Source organism: Helianthus annuus, chromosome 5 (assembly GCF_002127325.2).
Source record: "Helianthus annuus cultivar XRQ/B chromosome 5, HanXRQr2.0-SUNRISE, whole genome shotgun sequence".
Classification (NCBI taxonomy): Eukaryota; Viridiplantae; Streptophyta; class Magnoliopsida; order Asterales; family Asteraceae; genus Helianthus; species Helianthus annuus.
This window is the reverse complement of record NC_035437.2, coordinates 175,785,169-175,801,330: the sequence shown is the minus strand read 5'-3', so window position 1 is coordinate 175,801,330 and position 16,162 is coordinate 175,785,169. Positions and strand designations below refer to the sequence as shown.

At 32.0% G+C, this 16,162-nt stretch overlaps 1 protein-coding gene across 3 annotated transcripts; it reads left to right on the top strand.

Annotated features, from left to right (window-relative positions):
* Positions 1-7,237: 7,237 nt before the first annotated feature.
* LOC110942332 (UDP-rhamnose/UDP-galactose transporter 6) lies at positions 7,238-14,223 on the top strand. 3 transcript variants are annotated; one of them, XM_022184084.2, is made up of 6 exons: positions 7,238-7,410; positions 9,542-9,785; positions 10,231-10,415; positions 10,507-10,707; positions 12,534-12,695; positions 13,710-14,223. In XM_022184084.2, the coding sequence occupies exons 2-6, from the start codon at positions 9,656-9,658 to the stop codon at positions 14,037-14,039; spliced, it is 1,008 nt and encodes a 335-aa protein (XP_022039776.1). In that variant the 5' UTR covers positions 7,238-7,410; positions 9,542-9,655; the 3' UTR covers positions 14,040-14,223. The 3 variants fall into 3 exon arrangements, with proteins under 3 accessions (XP_022039776.1, XP_022039777.1, XP_035846328.1); XM_022184085.2 differs by having other exon boundaries at positions 7,273-7,410; positions 9,591-9,785; XM_035990435.1 differs by having other exon boundaries at positions 7,286-7,410; positions 9,488-9,785.
* Positions 14,224-16,162: the final 1,939 nt, after the last annotated feature.

Below are 16,162 nucleotides of genomic sequence, written 5' to 3'. Positions count from 1 at the left end.
AACAATATAGATTGAAGGATTACGAGCATTGTCTATGTATGACAATGCTACATGCCACATCTATAGATGCTAGAGTTCTTTATGCAATCAAATAATTTTTTTTTGAAAAGAATGCAATCAAATAATGGCAATTTATTTTATTATATAGTTCCTTTTTTTGTGGTTTCTCACACTTTAATTCTATTTACATGGAAAGTGATTATTTTAGTGGTTACTATATTGTAAAATGATCAATGGGTGGTGGTCCATTGGCAAAGGCAAAACCTTTAAACATTTTAGAAGGAGATATTGGATTAAGTCTCACAGACGACAACAGGAGTAAAGAAATTTTACGTTCAAAAAGGTATATTGGAAAAAGAACAACAAATTCATGTCAAAATAAATAAAAATATATGGTCGCTATGAATGAAAACTACTAATAAAAAGAATAAATATGTGGAGAAAACTTCCATTTAAATCAACAAATCATGTTCTTATATATTGCCAAATAAATGATAGTTAACGTATTATAGCTATTTATGTATTTTTCATACAAAAATCAATACATATATACATAAATTAGATGATAGTCAAAAGTGTAATAGGTGACATCTTCAAGCATCCTCTTGTTAACGTATCAGTCACATAAAGCAATTAAATTAATAATTCGAATTCATTTGTCAACCATGTATAGTTATCACACAAATCAACAAATCAACAAACCAACCATGGTTTTTTTTTTTTTTTTGCGATAAAAGAGAGAAAAAAGAATCATAATTTATTTCTTCGATCTTAAAAATACAATATATGTTTATGTTTCTTGAAATTAATAAATAAGACTGAACAAATTTCATTTATGTATAGAGTTTAAACATGTGTATGATATATCACCTACACATGTCTATATAAATGGTAAAGAAAAAAAAGCTTAACATGCATATTTGTATATAAGAAATAAAAATATAATAAAAATTTGAACCACGAATAAAAAGAATATAAACCATTTAGGTTTTTCTTAATACATGAATACAAACTTAGAAGATTTAAATATTCAATTCTTAAGCTAAAGTTAAAACATAAATAGAATATATTGCACATGGCTACAAAGTATCGCCGGTTTGACACTTCAACAAAATTCTTGTAGACTCCGTAAAGTTTTAAAATTCTTATAAAAAAACGCTTGTTAACTATTGACAAATTCTTATGGGTTAATTGCATGTACAAAAATAATGCTAAACTAGAGTATATAGGGGAGAGTGTATAAGGAGAGTTGAGATCTAATACTATAATTTATGTATTTTTTTAGATGTATCGATGGAGATGGAGGGGTATAAAGAGGGGGATGAAAGGTTATATGGCAGGCATTATAACATAGGGGCGTGGTAAAAAAATACGGAGTGGAAGGGACAAGAAAGTGACGTTATTAAAAAAAATAAACATCAACTAATCAAAATCAACCCAAACTACACCCACCAATCAAGAGTCTTCACATAACCAAACAAAAGTCCTCCACGCTGGTGGAAAAGCCCCTACCCACACCACCATCCCACCCTCCACGTCATGTCCGGGTAGTGTGCTCGGCGTGGACTTGCTTCCACGTCAGTTTTCGACGCCCACTCCATATAGTCTCATATAAACATAATAATATATTATATCCTGCAAGTCGTAGGTATATAAATATTTAAAAGTAGATTAGTTTACTATTAAAAAAGAAAAGCATAATTTTATGTATTATTATTATTTATATAATATAAGGAGTTAATTATGCTTTTCATCCATTTTGTTTGTTGAAAATAACCATTACAGTCCATTAGTTTAAATATTGGTAAAACAATCCATGTACTTTCACTTTTGTAACAGTCCACCATCACTAACATCATCTAGTTATTTTGTTAGTTTATTTAAAATAGCCATAACGCCCTTGTTATTAAAACTACAATATAAATAATAAAAGAGTTAATTACGCTCTTTGTCCTTGTGATTTTATGAGGATAACTATTACAATCCATTAATTCAAAAATTGTCAAAACAGTACCTATATAAATACGGCAGCTATAAGACAATGAAAATAATACAACTTTATGAGAGCTTAGTAACATTATATGAGAGTTCAGTGGTTATCAAACAAATGTGCAATTTACGAGTAGAGTTAAAAGAGTGTATAAGTTATCATTTAAAAAAAAAGTATCATTGTATAAGGGTTTAGTGAGGAAGCCAAACCCCTCTCAAAGTAAACCTATGTTTATTTAAATATGTATTAATTTTCGACTCTTTGAATTTTTAAATTGAATATTCATACACTATTTGTCTTCCATCTTAATAACTTGTTTTTAAGGATTGTTTGGGAATGAACTTAAAATCTCTCACTTACGAGACTTACACCTCTATCATTTAAACTAGTCTCACAATGGCTCGATTTTAATAAGTTGTAAGTGGATTCTAATCTTTCATATATGTGAATTAAGTTTTTAGCGAACCATGTTTTCAATAAAGGCGTGTTCATTTTTATTTAAACTAACTTAATAGTAATATTAATCAATTAATCAATATAATAACTTATTTTATATAAAAGCTTAACAAACTTGAAAAATATATAGTATTCTATCCCTTTTATCAAAGGACTCATCTTTTCATGGAATCCAATAGATGAAAATAACCATTTTGTCATCATTTGTGTACCTTCGATTAGCATCAATGGCATACATAAAAGAGCATACACAATAAACAAATATATATATGTGTGTTTGTTATTGGTTGTTTTTGGCCTAACAATTTAATATCGCATTATAATATTCCCAAGATCCACTTTTTGAGTTAGATTTATGTTTGAAAAATACTCAAACTTGTACTTTCTCATCAACACATTTACCTCATAATCTCAAAAGTCAAAGTCAAACCACCAAAACCTAACTTTTCCAACGTCTAAAGTTATTTATAATCTTGTTCCTTTTCTTTTAATCCTACTTTTCTTTTAGAGTAAACTGCCATTTTGGTCTCTGAGGTTTGGTCACTTTTGTCACTTTAGTTCAAAACTCAAACCTTTTGCATCTGGGTCCCTGTGGTTTCAGTTTTATTGCCATTTTGATCCAAAAATGAAATCAGGTCATACTTGTCTTATAAAATCCTGCAATTTTATCATTTTCCTCAGGGGCAAATCAGGTTATATTTGTGTTATAAAATATGGTATTTATTTATAAAAAAAATGATCATTTTGCCCCTGCGAAAAATGACAAAATAGCACGATTTTATAAGACAAATATGACTTGATTTCATTTTTGGACCAAAATGGCAATAAAACTGAAACCACAAGGACCCAGATGCAAAAAGTTTAAGTTTTGGACTAAAGTGGCAAAAGTGACCAAACCACATGGACCAAAATGACAGTTTACTCTTTCTTTTATGACACTATCTCTTCTTGTTAAAATCACATTTAAATTCGTATAAATCCAAGTTAATTACACATACGGTACTCTTTTGAAATGTTCATATTACGATCTGTAAAGCTTTAACAAATTTGATATTTTTCACAAACAGTTGTTAAAAGTTTATAATGCAAGTGAAATTGTCATTTTAAATAATTGTCTTCACAAGTTTTATTATTTTAACTCACTAAAAAAAACTAAATCTAGGAATAATAAAATAAAGGATGCGCATAATGATATACGGAATTAAGTGTTTGTAAGTGTATCATGTACACATTTGAGTAAAAAAGCTATTGGTTATCATTATATGTTTGCTTTAGTTGATGAAAACGTTACATCTAAACCGAAGGACACAAAAAACAAGATTACGGTTAGTTTGATTAAAACAAATTACTACAAGTTTATGTTTCATACGCTCATAATATAATTTGTATATAGACAACAGGCATGGTGATCATAAGGTTGACGGGGGATTGCAACTATTTCTTCCCCGAAACCAACCTCGTGTGCATATCACCGTATCAGGACACTATTTACGATGCTTATCTCGTCGTGAAAGTCAACTTCATGTGAAAGTAACCATCACCACGTCTCAAGCCCACCTAACCACCCCATATAAGCAAAGGCACATTTCACACACCTAACAAACACATGCCCATGAAAAAGTTATGTTTCAAATTGTGAAGAGTTCTCGTATGTTACACTCATCGTAAAATCTCTACTTGTTAACCATGGCAGAAAGATTGTTATTGTATGACTTTACGTGAATTCGCACCAAAAACATTACAATTTGCTAAATCAATATTTCGAAATACTCCAAAGGAAAAATCTTGGGTGAAATCCAATACTTCTAGAAAATACATTTTGACAATCACAATAAGTACTTCCTTTCAAACGATTCTTCTCAAAGTTTCAAAATATCCAAGTTTTCTAAAAACAATAAGCAATGTTAGACTAATGCATGAAATCGAGTCTTAAATTAATTAATAATAGACAATTACTAGCTTGTATAATTATCCTTTAATCCATAATACACTTTATTTGACTTATAAATCCCATCTAGATTTAAATTATTAGTCAAGATGGTCTAACTTTATTATTGTCATAAAGTAGCCATGGACTTTTGCATAACCAACAACCTCAAGTTATGCATTAATTTCCTCAAATTAAGTTAATTTTGATTCATTACCAATAAATTTTAGAGGAAATGTCATATAATAGTAATCAAGTTTTAAAATTGTTCTAATTAGGTCACTCATATCATTTTTGTCTCAATTAGATAACTTAACATTCAACTCAAGCCATGTCCTTTTTTCCATGTGTTAAGAAAAAATTGGAGCATAAGATACCGTGGTCGGATTATTTTAATATATGAAATTAAATTTATTAAAAATAAATACACTTGGTTACATTAAAAACTAAAAAAACAAGTTACAACTCACGTCATCACTCGACCTTAGAATCAAATAAAAGATAAAAAAGAAACAAAAATCAACATCACCACGGTTACATATGAAATGGATGAAAAACCCTTGATTTTAATGAAAAATGAATGTTGAGTGACCTAATTGGAACACCTTTGAAACTTGAGTGACCTAATTGAAACACTTTAAAAACTTGGTTACTATTCTATAAAGTTACCCCTAAATTTTAATTCATGTCATTTGTGGGATTTGATCACAAGGCCTCCCTCTCCCCAAACCTAGGTGTTTAAAGACTTTGCATTTGCCAATAAACCACCACCTCGTTAAAGCTAAGCAACTAATCAATCCAATTACATTCTCAAGTTTGATTTACTTATCATATGAAACCAAGAAATCATCTACTCATAAGTACACAACCTATACATACAAAGTGGCCAGAAATGTATTGAGATTAATTAGTAATTGGATTTTATTAAATGTCAAATAAAAGTCAAGCAAATCTAATATCAATAAATAAAGAGTAGTAGAAGAATCAACCTATATGATCTATATGCATAAATCATACTAATTATACAATAAGCTCCTCTACATGCAATTATGCACATACATTGAGATTCAATAAATAATTGGCTCTTTTTCCTATTTAGGGCATCCATTTAGACAATCCCAAAAAAAGTTACTAGGACGCACCTCGCAAAGCAATCACGCATACCATAGTTTTCTCTATATCTCTATAATGTCACCAAACAACAACTCAACCACTAAACCCCTCACTTGTTCAACACGTAAGTTAGATACAATAATACTCGACTCTCTTAGTATACCTATCATCCTGCCTTTCAACACCATATTCATACACGATAGTCTCGTAAGTCTTTCTCGTGTTGGACTCAAGCATGTACAAAGAGTTAATCTGAGTCCTCTCATAGAGTAATTCTCACCCCTAATTCCATCATAAACCAGGTGTTAGAGTGAGTTTCCCGACTCAAAACTTAAGTCCCCTTTATAACATCCTTTTGCCTTTATCTCAATGTTACCTGCCACAAGACGAAAACTTGATTAGAGAGAAAGAGCCCATTGGCGGAGCTTCTTTAGGGCCGAGGGACCCCCACCGGTTTTTCGCTCGCAGTGTTCAATTTTACCGAAATTTTTTGATTTTTTTAGTGTAAAATTTTGGATTTTTAAGAATCTGGCCCCCACCGATTTGGATTTAAGAGTCCGACCTTCGTCGAGTTTTCGTTCAAACTCCGCTACTAAAAGAGCCTATAGTAGATCTATATCCAATATATATGTTATGGAGCTTATATTCTTTGGTACAATATCTCTTTAATAATTACTAATTTTTAAAATATTGCAACTTTTATTAACTTCCGAATCATAATATACAACTTTGGCTCAATATATATATTATATATAGTTCACTTAACTTATATCTAACTGAAAGCAAATACCTAAAATCATTAGCAATAACTAATAAGACAAATTTGAGAAATCTCTTGTTATCAATATTGATATTTACAATGCTATTAATGAATGAACATGTAAGTTTAAAAACCTAAAATAAACATAAAATAGTCTAAAGTAGTAAAATGCATGAACAAACATAAAATAGTCTAAAGTAGTAAATACGTTATTGAAAAGAAAAATACATTTTGAAATACGGTTCAACCATCCGATCCAACCACTAACCAATCATTTCAAATAAAATCAACCATTTCTTAATCCAACCAATGAACCCAATCTAAAAGGAGTGCTTAAAACTAGAGATGAATTCAATACCCTATCAGAGTTGAACTGAAAGTACTGATCTCAAAGAACACAAAAACTACATACCAGTATCTGTACTGAAAGTGGCTGGTATGGTATGATAACCAATATTCGAAAGTAAACTGACCCAAATTACCGTACCGTACCCAACCGAAAGTACCGATTTCAAAAAAAATGCAAAAAGTAAATACCGAACAGGTAAAAGAATTATCGGTACAATACTCATATCCGGTATTAATTAATGCTCATCCTACTATGGGGCTGTTTGGCAACATCTGAATGGTTAAGTGTTGAACTAGTAAGAGGTCTGAACCATTAAGAGCCTGTATAAATCTTAACCATTCAGAGACAAATGTCTGAACCATTTAGACATTGCTCATGAAACAAACAGTCTGATCCATTAAATGCTGAATCAGTAAGAAGTAAGAAGTCTGAACTATTAAGAGTCTCATTTACCCCTAAATCTTGAAACTTAAATAAAGGATGTATTGAAATATCATCATATACACACTAGTGACCGTTTTCTATCTTTATAAAATATAATAATAGTAATAATAATAATTAAATATTTATATTTAAACATAATATAAAATATATTATGTCTCATATAATCATTATATAAAAAAAAATTAAAAATATAAAAAAGAGGAGGAAATAACAATAAGTAGTTGAACGTGCAACTCCTCTTCCTTCATACTTCATTGGGTTTGTGGGTTTATTTCAGTCAAACTCCTTTCCCTTCACCACCACCACCACCACCTTCAATCGTGTGAACAACCGATCCATTCATTCCATCCTCAACATCTCAATTCATCAAGGTATCTATCTATCTTTACACTACTTTTTCCTCCTCAATTTCGTATGAATTTCGTAATGTTTACATACAAATTCACGTTCGTAGATCTGAAATTACTTCACAAATCACGGCGGTTATTACGATCTAACTTCGGAATAACATTAACTGTTCATTACTTTCATTTCAAGTGTTCGTATAGAGTTTCGATCTGGTTATTTGTGGATCTGATTCTGAATTTCTGATTCTGCATTTTCATCAACTGAAGGATTGTGTTGATTTGATGTTGATTGATTAATTGATTGAGTTGAAACGGATCGAATACGTGAGATTTGTAGCTTTTGTTAGTGAAGTTGAGCTGTGATGGAAGTGTAATAATAATTATGTGATTTTTGCACAAATTTGATGTAGCATACGGAACTGTGTGTAAGAGTTTTTTGCACGTTAATTTGATTTAGAAGTTGACGTGTTTAGATATATATATATATATATATATATATATATATATATATATATATATATATATTATATAGGGTTGAGTTCATTTCAGAACTCTAAATAACTACAGAACTTTCAGAACTCCTAATAAACAATCATTTTATATATAAGTTTTTGTATTTAGGATCTTTTTATCATCTATTATATGTATTTCTTTGATTACATACATGTTAAAAGTAGTTTACATATGTTTAATTGCCAAAATTATATATATGTGTCATAACTAATTACATATATGTAAAAAAACTAGTTTAGATATGTGTAATTATAAAATTACATATAAAAAATGCTAAAATTACTCTTAACATGTATGTAATAGTAAAAATACACATAATAAATGATAAAATTATCCTAAACATAAAAATATATAAATAAAAAGATTGTTTATTAGGAGTTCTGCGAGTTCTGTAAATATTTATGGTTCTGAAATGATCCTGGCCCTATATATATATATATATATATATATATATATATAATTGCATAGACTGATAGACATACATGTGTTTGTTTAGTTGTGGTTGGATGATTAGTTGGAACTTTTAAGTTTATTGATATTTGGTTGATCTGATTAGTTTATGAATCACATGTAGGTTTTGACTAATTGTAGTCAATTTAAGTGTTTTGGTGTTGCTAATTAAGTTTGTGAATCACATGTAGATTTTGATTAATTAGTTTATGAATCACTGTTAATCGTTATCAATGAATTGAGTTCCTGTTCATAATAGATTGCTATGCTATTGATTTTGATTATCGTAGATGATAGAGCGTATCGTAATCTTTTTGCGATTAAGATTTACACTACCTATTTATTTCTTAGGTTCTAAGAGCCATTTCTTTGCAAATTTAGGTGCTGTAATCTTGACTACTTACTGATCTAGTTTTGGAATTACCCTTGAAACTTTCTGAAATTATGACATTATGGGTATGTTTGGCCTTGAAACTTTCTGAAATTATAACATTATGGGTATGTTTGGCAAAAGTAGCTGTTGGCTGGTAGCTGAAAGCTGGTAGCTGGTGGCTGGAAGCTGTTAGCTGGTAGCTGTAGCTGGTAGCTGGTAGCTGTAGCTTTTTAGATATATTTGGTGTTTGGCAGAGTAGCTTGAGCTTTTAATAAAATGTATAAAATGACCAAAATGGACATAACTAAAAATTTAAAAAGTTTTTTCATTAAAAAAATTCATTATCTTTAGAGGTTAAAAAAGTCATTTTTTTTCCTAAAAGCTTGTAGCTCCTTCTAAACGCTACTAGTAGGAGCGTTCAACCAAAACTTCAAGCTCCTAACCTAAAAGCTTCAAGCCCCTTCAACCAAACAAGACTTTTTATTGAATAGGAGTTTTTTCTTAAAAGCTTAAAGCTAGAAGCTCTTAAAAGCTCCATACCAAACATACCTATATTAAACAGTTTGTTTTTGTGATACTTTTGCTCTAGTTGAAGTATATTTTTATTAGTTTTTTTGTGGTAGTTGGACTCCATGTATGCAATTTTCCAAGTGTTAAATTTCATGGATTTTCAGTACTAGTATTATAGAGCAGTTAACAATTGTAACATCTTTCTTTCCTCGATTTACTGCATTACTTCTCTTTTGATATTTTGTTTGATTTCAGTTGATGCTTGGTATGCTATATTGCTTATTATTAATCTTTTATCTATTTCATAAGACACAAGTGACAAAACAAGAAAGCTTCCTTGGGTAATGTGGAATTGCAGAAATCTATTTTTCATTCACAAGGGGTAAACATTCTTCTGTACAAGAATACCAAAGTATTGTGAAAATGACTCCATCAAGTAAGGCTGATAAAAAGGCAGTAATCGACATTGCGGCATGGACGTTCAACATAGTCACTTCTGTCGGGATTATCATTGTGAACAAAGCTTTAATGGCCACATACGGTTTCACATTTGGTAAGTTCTATATTCAAATTTTCTAGAAAAAATTACAAGTTTTGTCCTTTATCTTTATATCATTTTTCAGGCGGGGTCCTTTTTAACGAATGTTGACAGGCGGTGTCCTTTACACCCAACCCAGTTAAAAAACCCTGTTAATTGTTGGGTGTAAAGGACTAAACTTGCAACAAAATACCTAGGTAAAGGACTAAACTTGCAACAAAATATCTAGTAAAGGACACCGCCTGTCAACAATTAACAGGGTTTTTTAACTGGGTTGGGTGTAAAGGACTAAACTTGCAACAAAATACCTAGTAAAGGACGCCGCCTGTCAACATTCGTTAAAAAGGACACCGCCTGAAAAGTGGTATAAAGATAAAGGACAAAACTTGTAATTTTTCCAATTTTCTATTTGATGTTGCCTTGACAACGATGATGACATTTGTCGATTCTTTGTATGCAGCAACGACATTAACGGGATTACATTTTGTTACCACAACCTTGATGACGATTGTTCTTAGGTGGTTAGGTTACATTCAACCGTCTCATCTACCCATTCCAGATCTTCTGAAATTTGTCTTATTCGCCAACTTCTCAATTGTTGGAATGAATGTCAGTCTAATGTGGAACTCTGTGGGATTCTACCAGGTAATAATAATATTATAACATTTATAATTCTTTTAGTCATTATCTTGGTAATTTATACTTTGTTTAACTAGTTTATACTATCTTTTGTCAGATAGCAAAACTGAGTATGATCCCTGTATCCTGCTTGTTGGAAGTTGCTTTTGATAAGATACGATATTCAAGAGACACAAAACTCAGTATTTTAATTGTTCTTCTGGGCGTTGCTGTCTGCACTGTTACTGATGTGAGTGTTAATACTAAAGGTTTTATTGCTGCTGTTATTGCCGTATGGAGTACAGCTCTTCAACAATACGTAAGTTTTCCATTCTGCAGATTATCCAGATTATAATATTTTAAAGAACAACATAAAAATACACACGTGGATGAATATAGCAACACCTAAAGGTGGCAATTTCAAATAGTTTATATGGAAATGAGTAAGTTCTTTTATATTCTTACTAGTATTAAGCCCCTGCGTTGCAGCGGTTGTTGTAAAATTGTGTCAAGTAGTACCAATGCTATACCACTGTCAACGACCACCAACACCGGAAAAGCTCGTAAAAACAAATTAAATAAAAACGAAAAAAATAACGCCGAGTGAAAAACAGACGTAAAATCTTTGAATCACGGACACTCGTTGCAAAGAAGTTAATCTGAAACGTAAAACACAGAAAAAAATAACTAAGTCAATCCAGAACCCGCGCGTTGGTCGTACTTGTTAAACGGAGAAAAAATAGATGTGCTGCGACGGGGAAAAATATACGAAAAAAATGATGAACCTCACACGCACGTTGCAGTGCATTAACTCACAAAATTTAGAATGAAATGAAAAATTTGGGAAAATGATAAGTATGGTGGACCAAAATTGAAAAAAAAGAGTTGGGATAAATTGCAAAAGATGAAAAACTTTGGGTTAAAAGTAAAAAAACAAAGGGTCTAAATTGCAAAATTGAAGTTATTTATTAATTTTAGATAAATATAAAGATAAAAATAAATGATATCTATATATTAGTTATTAATATATTAATATTAAAAGAAATTTATTAAATAGTTATAAATAAAATTTATGAGGTTGAAGGAGAGAATGCCATGTGGCATTATTTGGAGTCTTTTATTATAAGGGTGTACGGGGCGTTCTCGGGGAGGGCGTTCGGTGAGGGTAGTCCCCGATCGGGAACACCGCCGCCATCAATGCGGGGTCCCGATTCGGGGGGTGATTTGGGTGTGGGTTCACCGCTTGGTTTGGCGCTTTGTTCGAGATTAGACCGTTGAATAACGGTCGATTTTGATTAAAAAAAAAAAATTCAATTTTTTTAAACAATATATATCAACCAACCTAAATCATTTTTTTTACCACACTCACCACTCTCAAACCCACACCAAAAATCTCAAACTCAAATCTTTCAAACACATAATGGATTCCAAGCTTCCGTTTCTTTCTACCCTACCCGACTTTCCCGACGATGGAGATGCATCGTCAAGCGATAGTAGCTTAATTTTCTTCCAAAATCTCATCCAACAAGCGGAGCTACTAGACACGGCATCGTCTAGTAAAAAAAATTATGTCCGTCGAGATCGTGTGGGGGGCCGATCATGCATCATTTTTTAATTTTCTAGTAAAAAAAATAAAGTCTACATACATTAAAATTAATTTTCTTACAAATTAATCTTTTTTTAATTTGTAAACATGCATCATTTTAGAAAAAAAAAAAAAAAAAAAAACCAACTCCCCTAATAGGGGAGTGCCGCCATCAAAAAGGGGTATTAGGGGAGTGTTAGAGGGGAGTTGACGTGGCACTTTCTGGTTGGTTATGTGTAAGAGGGGGGACTCACCTATTAGGTGAGCACCCCTTACACCCTAAGTTAGGTTAATACAAAAAAGTTAGTTAAATGAATGGGTCAAATGGATTGAACGGTTTAAACGGGTCAAAAATACATAGTGTAATACTTAATAATACAGTCTTTGTTATCATATCTATTATCTAATACAATAGCTATTTGCAAAATACATAAAAGTATTGGTGGGCGAGCTTAAACCGTTTGGACCTGCATACTTGACCCGCCCGACCCACCTGTTATGCTTCTCATTTTATAGAAGCCGATCATTCTGTCTTATGCTAACTCCAAAATTATATGCAGTATGTGCATCATCTTCAAAGGAAATACCAGTTGAGTTCTTTTAATCTGTTAGGACATACTGCTCCGATCCAGGCTGGATCCCTGCTACTATTGGGCCCCTTTGTGGATTACTGGTTGACTAACAAGAGAGTCGATGCTTTTAAGTTTGATACAGCATCTTCGGTTAGTACACTATAACCTTTATACATGGTTTCTTTCATATATTCATATTTTATCAAATTTCGTCTTGACCCTAACCGTGAAACCACCATCTTTTGCATTGTCCATGCTTCTACATACACAGTTACATACAAAATATAGCATCATCATCATCATACATATTTGTTATTGCATTGGTAGCGGTTGATTGTGTTTAATCATTTTTTAGAATTGGTACGGGCCAATGTGGGTTGGGTTGACTTGAAACATCCTTTTATCCATTTTTTTATATAATTATAATAAATAATGAGTGTGTCAAATAACTACGAAAACAAAGTATTTTTGATGACAATCTAGTTTATCATATAGAAAGATTTAAGAGTAAATTACAAAAATTGACCTTTATGTATGTCACTTATTGCAAACTGTGTCCTTTGTCTTCAATAATTACAGAAAAGGTACTCGATGTTTGCAAACCCTTGCAAGTTATGTCCTTTAACCCTAACCCAGTTAATTTTTTGTGGTTAAATCTGACCAAATGGACCTCACATGAGGGTATTTTGGTCATTTTACTCTCATGTGGGGTCCATTTGGTTAGATTTAACCACAAAATACCCTCATGTAGGGTCTATTTGGTCAGATTTAACCACAAAAAATTAACTGAGTTAGGGCTAAAGGACATAACTTGCAAGGGTTTGCAAACATCGAGTACGTTTTCTGTAATTATTGAAGACAAAGGACACCGTTTGCAATAAGTGACATACATAAAGGACGATTTTGGTAATTTACTCAAGATTTAAAGAAGTTTTTATAAATTGTTCATGTTTCCTTTTAGTTTTTATCTTATGTAATCTGCCCCACCCGTTAGATATATACTATTAACCGTAGACATATGGTACAAGCATACTCACGAGCTCTTTTTTCCGGCTGCATTAAATATGAACATGTATGATACTGTTTAAAAACCCGTCTGTTTAAGGTGTTTGAGACTTTGACTTTGACTTTGACTATCATAACAACTACACCGTTTATTTGCAGTTATTCTTATTCCTATCATGCACCATTGCAATTGGGACCAACCTGAGCCAATTCATCTGCATCGGGCGGTTCACCGCGGTCACATTCCAAGTCCTCGGTCACATGAAAACCATACTCGTGCTCACACTTGGGTTCATCTTTTTCGGTAGAGAAGGACTCAATCTACACGTGGTTCTCGGGATGATTATAGCAATTTTGGGCATGATCTGGTACGGGAACGCCTCGTCAAAACCCGGTGGTAAAGAACGTCGATCTTATTCACTTCCCAAAACCAGTCAACCGAAAAAAGACTCGCTTCTAGAAGCTTCCGAAACCGATGATAAGGTGTAAGCAAGCCATTTTCCCAAGTATAATACAAAAAAAGGAAACTACACAAACTGTTTATCTTGCTAGAAAATGGGTTGTTATTTTTAACTTAAGTTATATGATTTTTGTTTGTGATAATCATTTAAATTGTTATAATTTGAAGAACTTATTAGAAGTGGGAAAGCATATCCTTTCATTGTTTTAGTTCTTCCCCTAAAGTATTTGTTTGTTGAACCTGTGTTATAACCTACCTCTTACAGCTAATAAGAATACATGATTTGTAAGTTTGCAAAAATTATAAATTATAAAAAAGTGTGTGTTTGAAAAAGGAGGTCGAGTTGTGGAAAAACGAGTGTTTTTGAAGGATGTATGAAATCTGATGTGACAGCTGAGGTGACGTGTTTGTAACTGTTTGTGGCTACTCTAATCACTACATGAAATGTTACTAGAGCTGTAGACGAACTGAACAAAGCCTTGTTCATGTTTGTTCGTTTAGCATTGAACTTGTTCACGAACATTAACCGAACGGAATTTCATGCTTGTGTAAGTTCATTAAGGAATTGTTAACTTTCTAAACGAACACAAACGAGTATGTTAATGTGAAAAAAAAAATAACTTTGTTAACCCCAAACATTTAACCATCCAAAAGATAAATCCAAATTAAATACTAGGCATAAGGTTGTAAACAAATCAAACATCACTTATGATTTGTGAATTTTGAACTTCCTATACTTGGGTTTCAAAAATTAAAAGATATAAAAAGTTGAAATATTTAAATAACAAACTACAAAAATACAAATGTTATTTATAAAAACCTATAATGACCACACATTACGAACACAACTGAACGAATATATTATCTGTTTATGTTTATTCATTTAATTAATCAAACAAAATTTCCTGTTCATGTGGTTCACCTATTAAATAAATACACATAACAAACCTCCCGAACGATTCATTGAACGTTAGGTTCGCCTAGCTATTACCATTTTTAATAGATTTTGTATTTAAACGACCCTCATTAAACATAAGCCCAAAACATGAAACCACAAACCTAGGGCTGCAAACGAACCGAATGACCACGGACAAGACCTTGTTTGTGTTCGTTTGTAAGAAATATATGTGTTCACGAACCGTTCACGAACACTTATCAAATGAGATTTTATGTTCGTGTTTGTTTGTTAAGGAAATGAACTTGTTCGTGTTCGTTTGTGTTTGTGTTTGTTTGTTAATTATAGGCAACGAACAAAAATGAATGTTGACGAACACAAATGAGCACAAACTAATGTTCATGAACACAAATGGAAAAAAAAAACACAAACAATCGTTCATGAACAAAATATATAATACACTGACACTTATTAGATACTTAATTTGTCGGATTTTTTGAAGTATTTAAATAAATATAAAAACTGAAAACACTAATGAATTATCGAACACAAACGAACATGTTATCGAACGTTCACGAACATAAACGAACGAACACGACCTCTGTTCATGTTTGTTCATTTAACCAAACGAACGAAATTCTTGCTCATATTCGTTTATTTAATAAAGGGTAAATTACTTTTTGAGTCCCTGTGTTTTATGTGTTTTAACTAGTTGAGTCCAAAAGCAAAAAGTTTAACGACCTGAGTCCCTATAAGCAATTTCTTTAACCATTTGAGTCCATTTTTTGGATGTCTGTTAACTGTGCCGTTAAGTCCCCCCACGTGCAGTCCACGTGAGGGGTATTTTCGTCCATTTAACTTCTCCTGCCTGTCTTTATAAATGTTCCCTTTCTTCTTCTTCCAAAAAACCCTAATTCTTCAAACATGATCTCTCCCTTTCATCTTCTTCCCCAAAATTAAAACCCTAGATCTTCATCATGATCAATCAGGTTGTATGCGCATGTGGCTCTACAACTATCATTCGAACCTCGTGGACTGCAACAAATCCAGGGAGGCGATTCCATTGTTGTGCAAGAGAGGTAGTTGATTTCATATAAAGATTCACAGGTAAAGAACCCTAATTCTTGTGTTTTATGTGTTGCAGGGAAGTAACTGTGGGTTCGTAAGCTGGGCTGAACCTCCACTATGTGCACGAGCAACGGAAATCATACCTGGATTACTAAGATCCATTAACAGTCATGAAGAAATGGCAAGGAA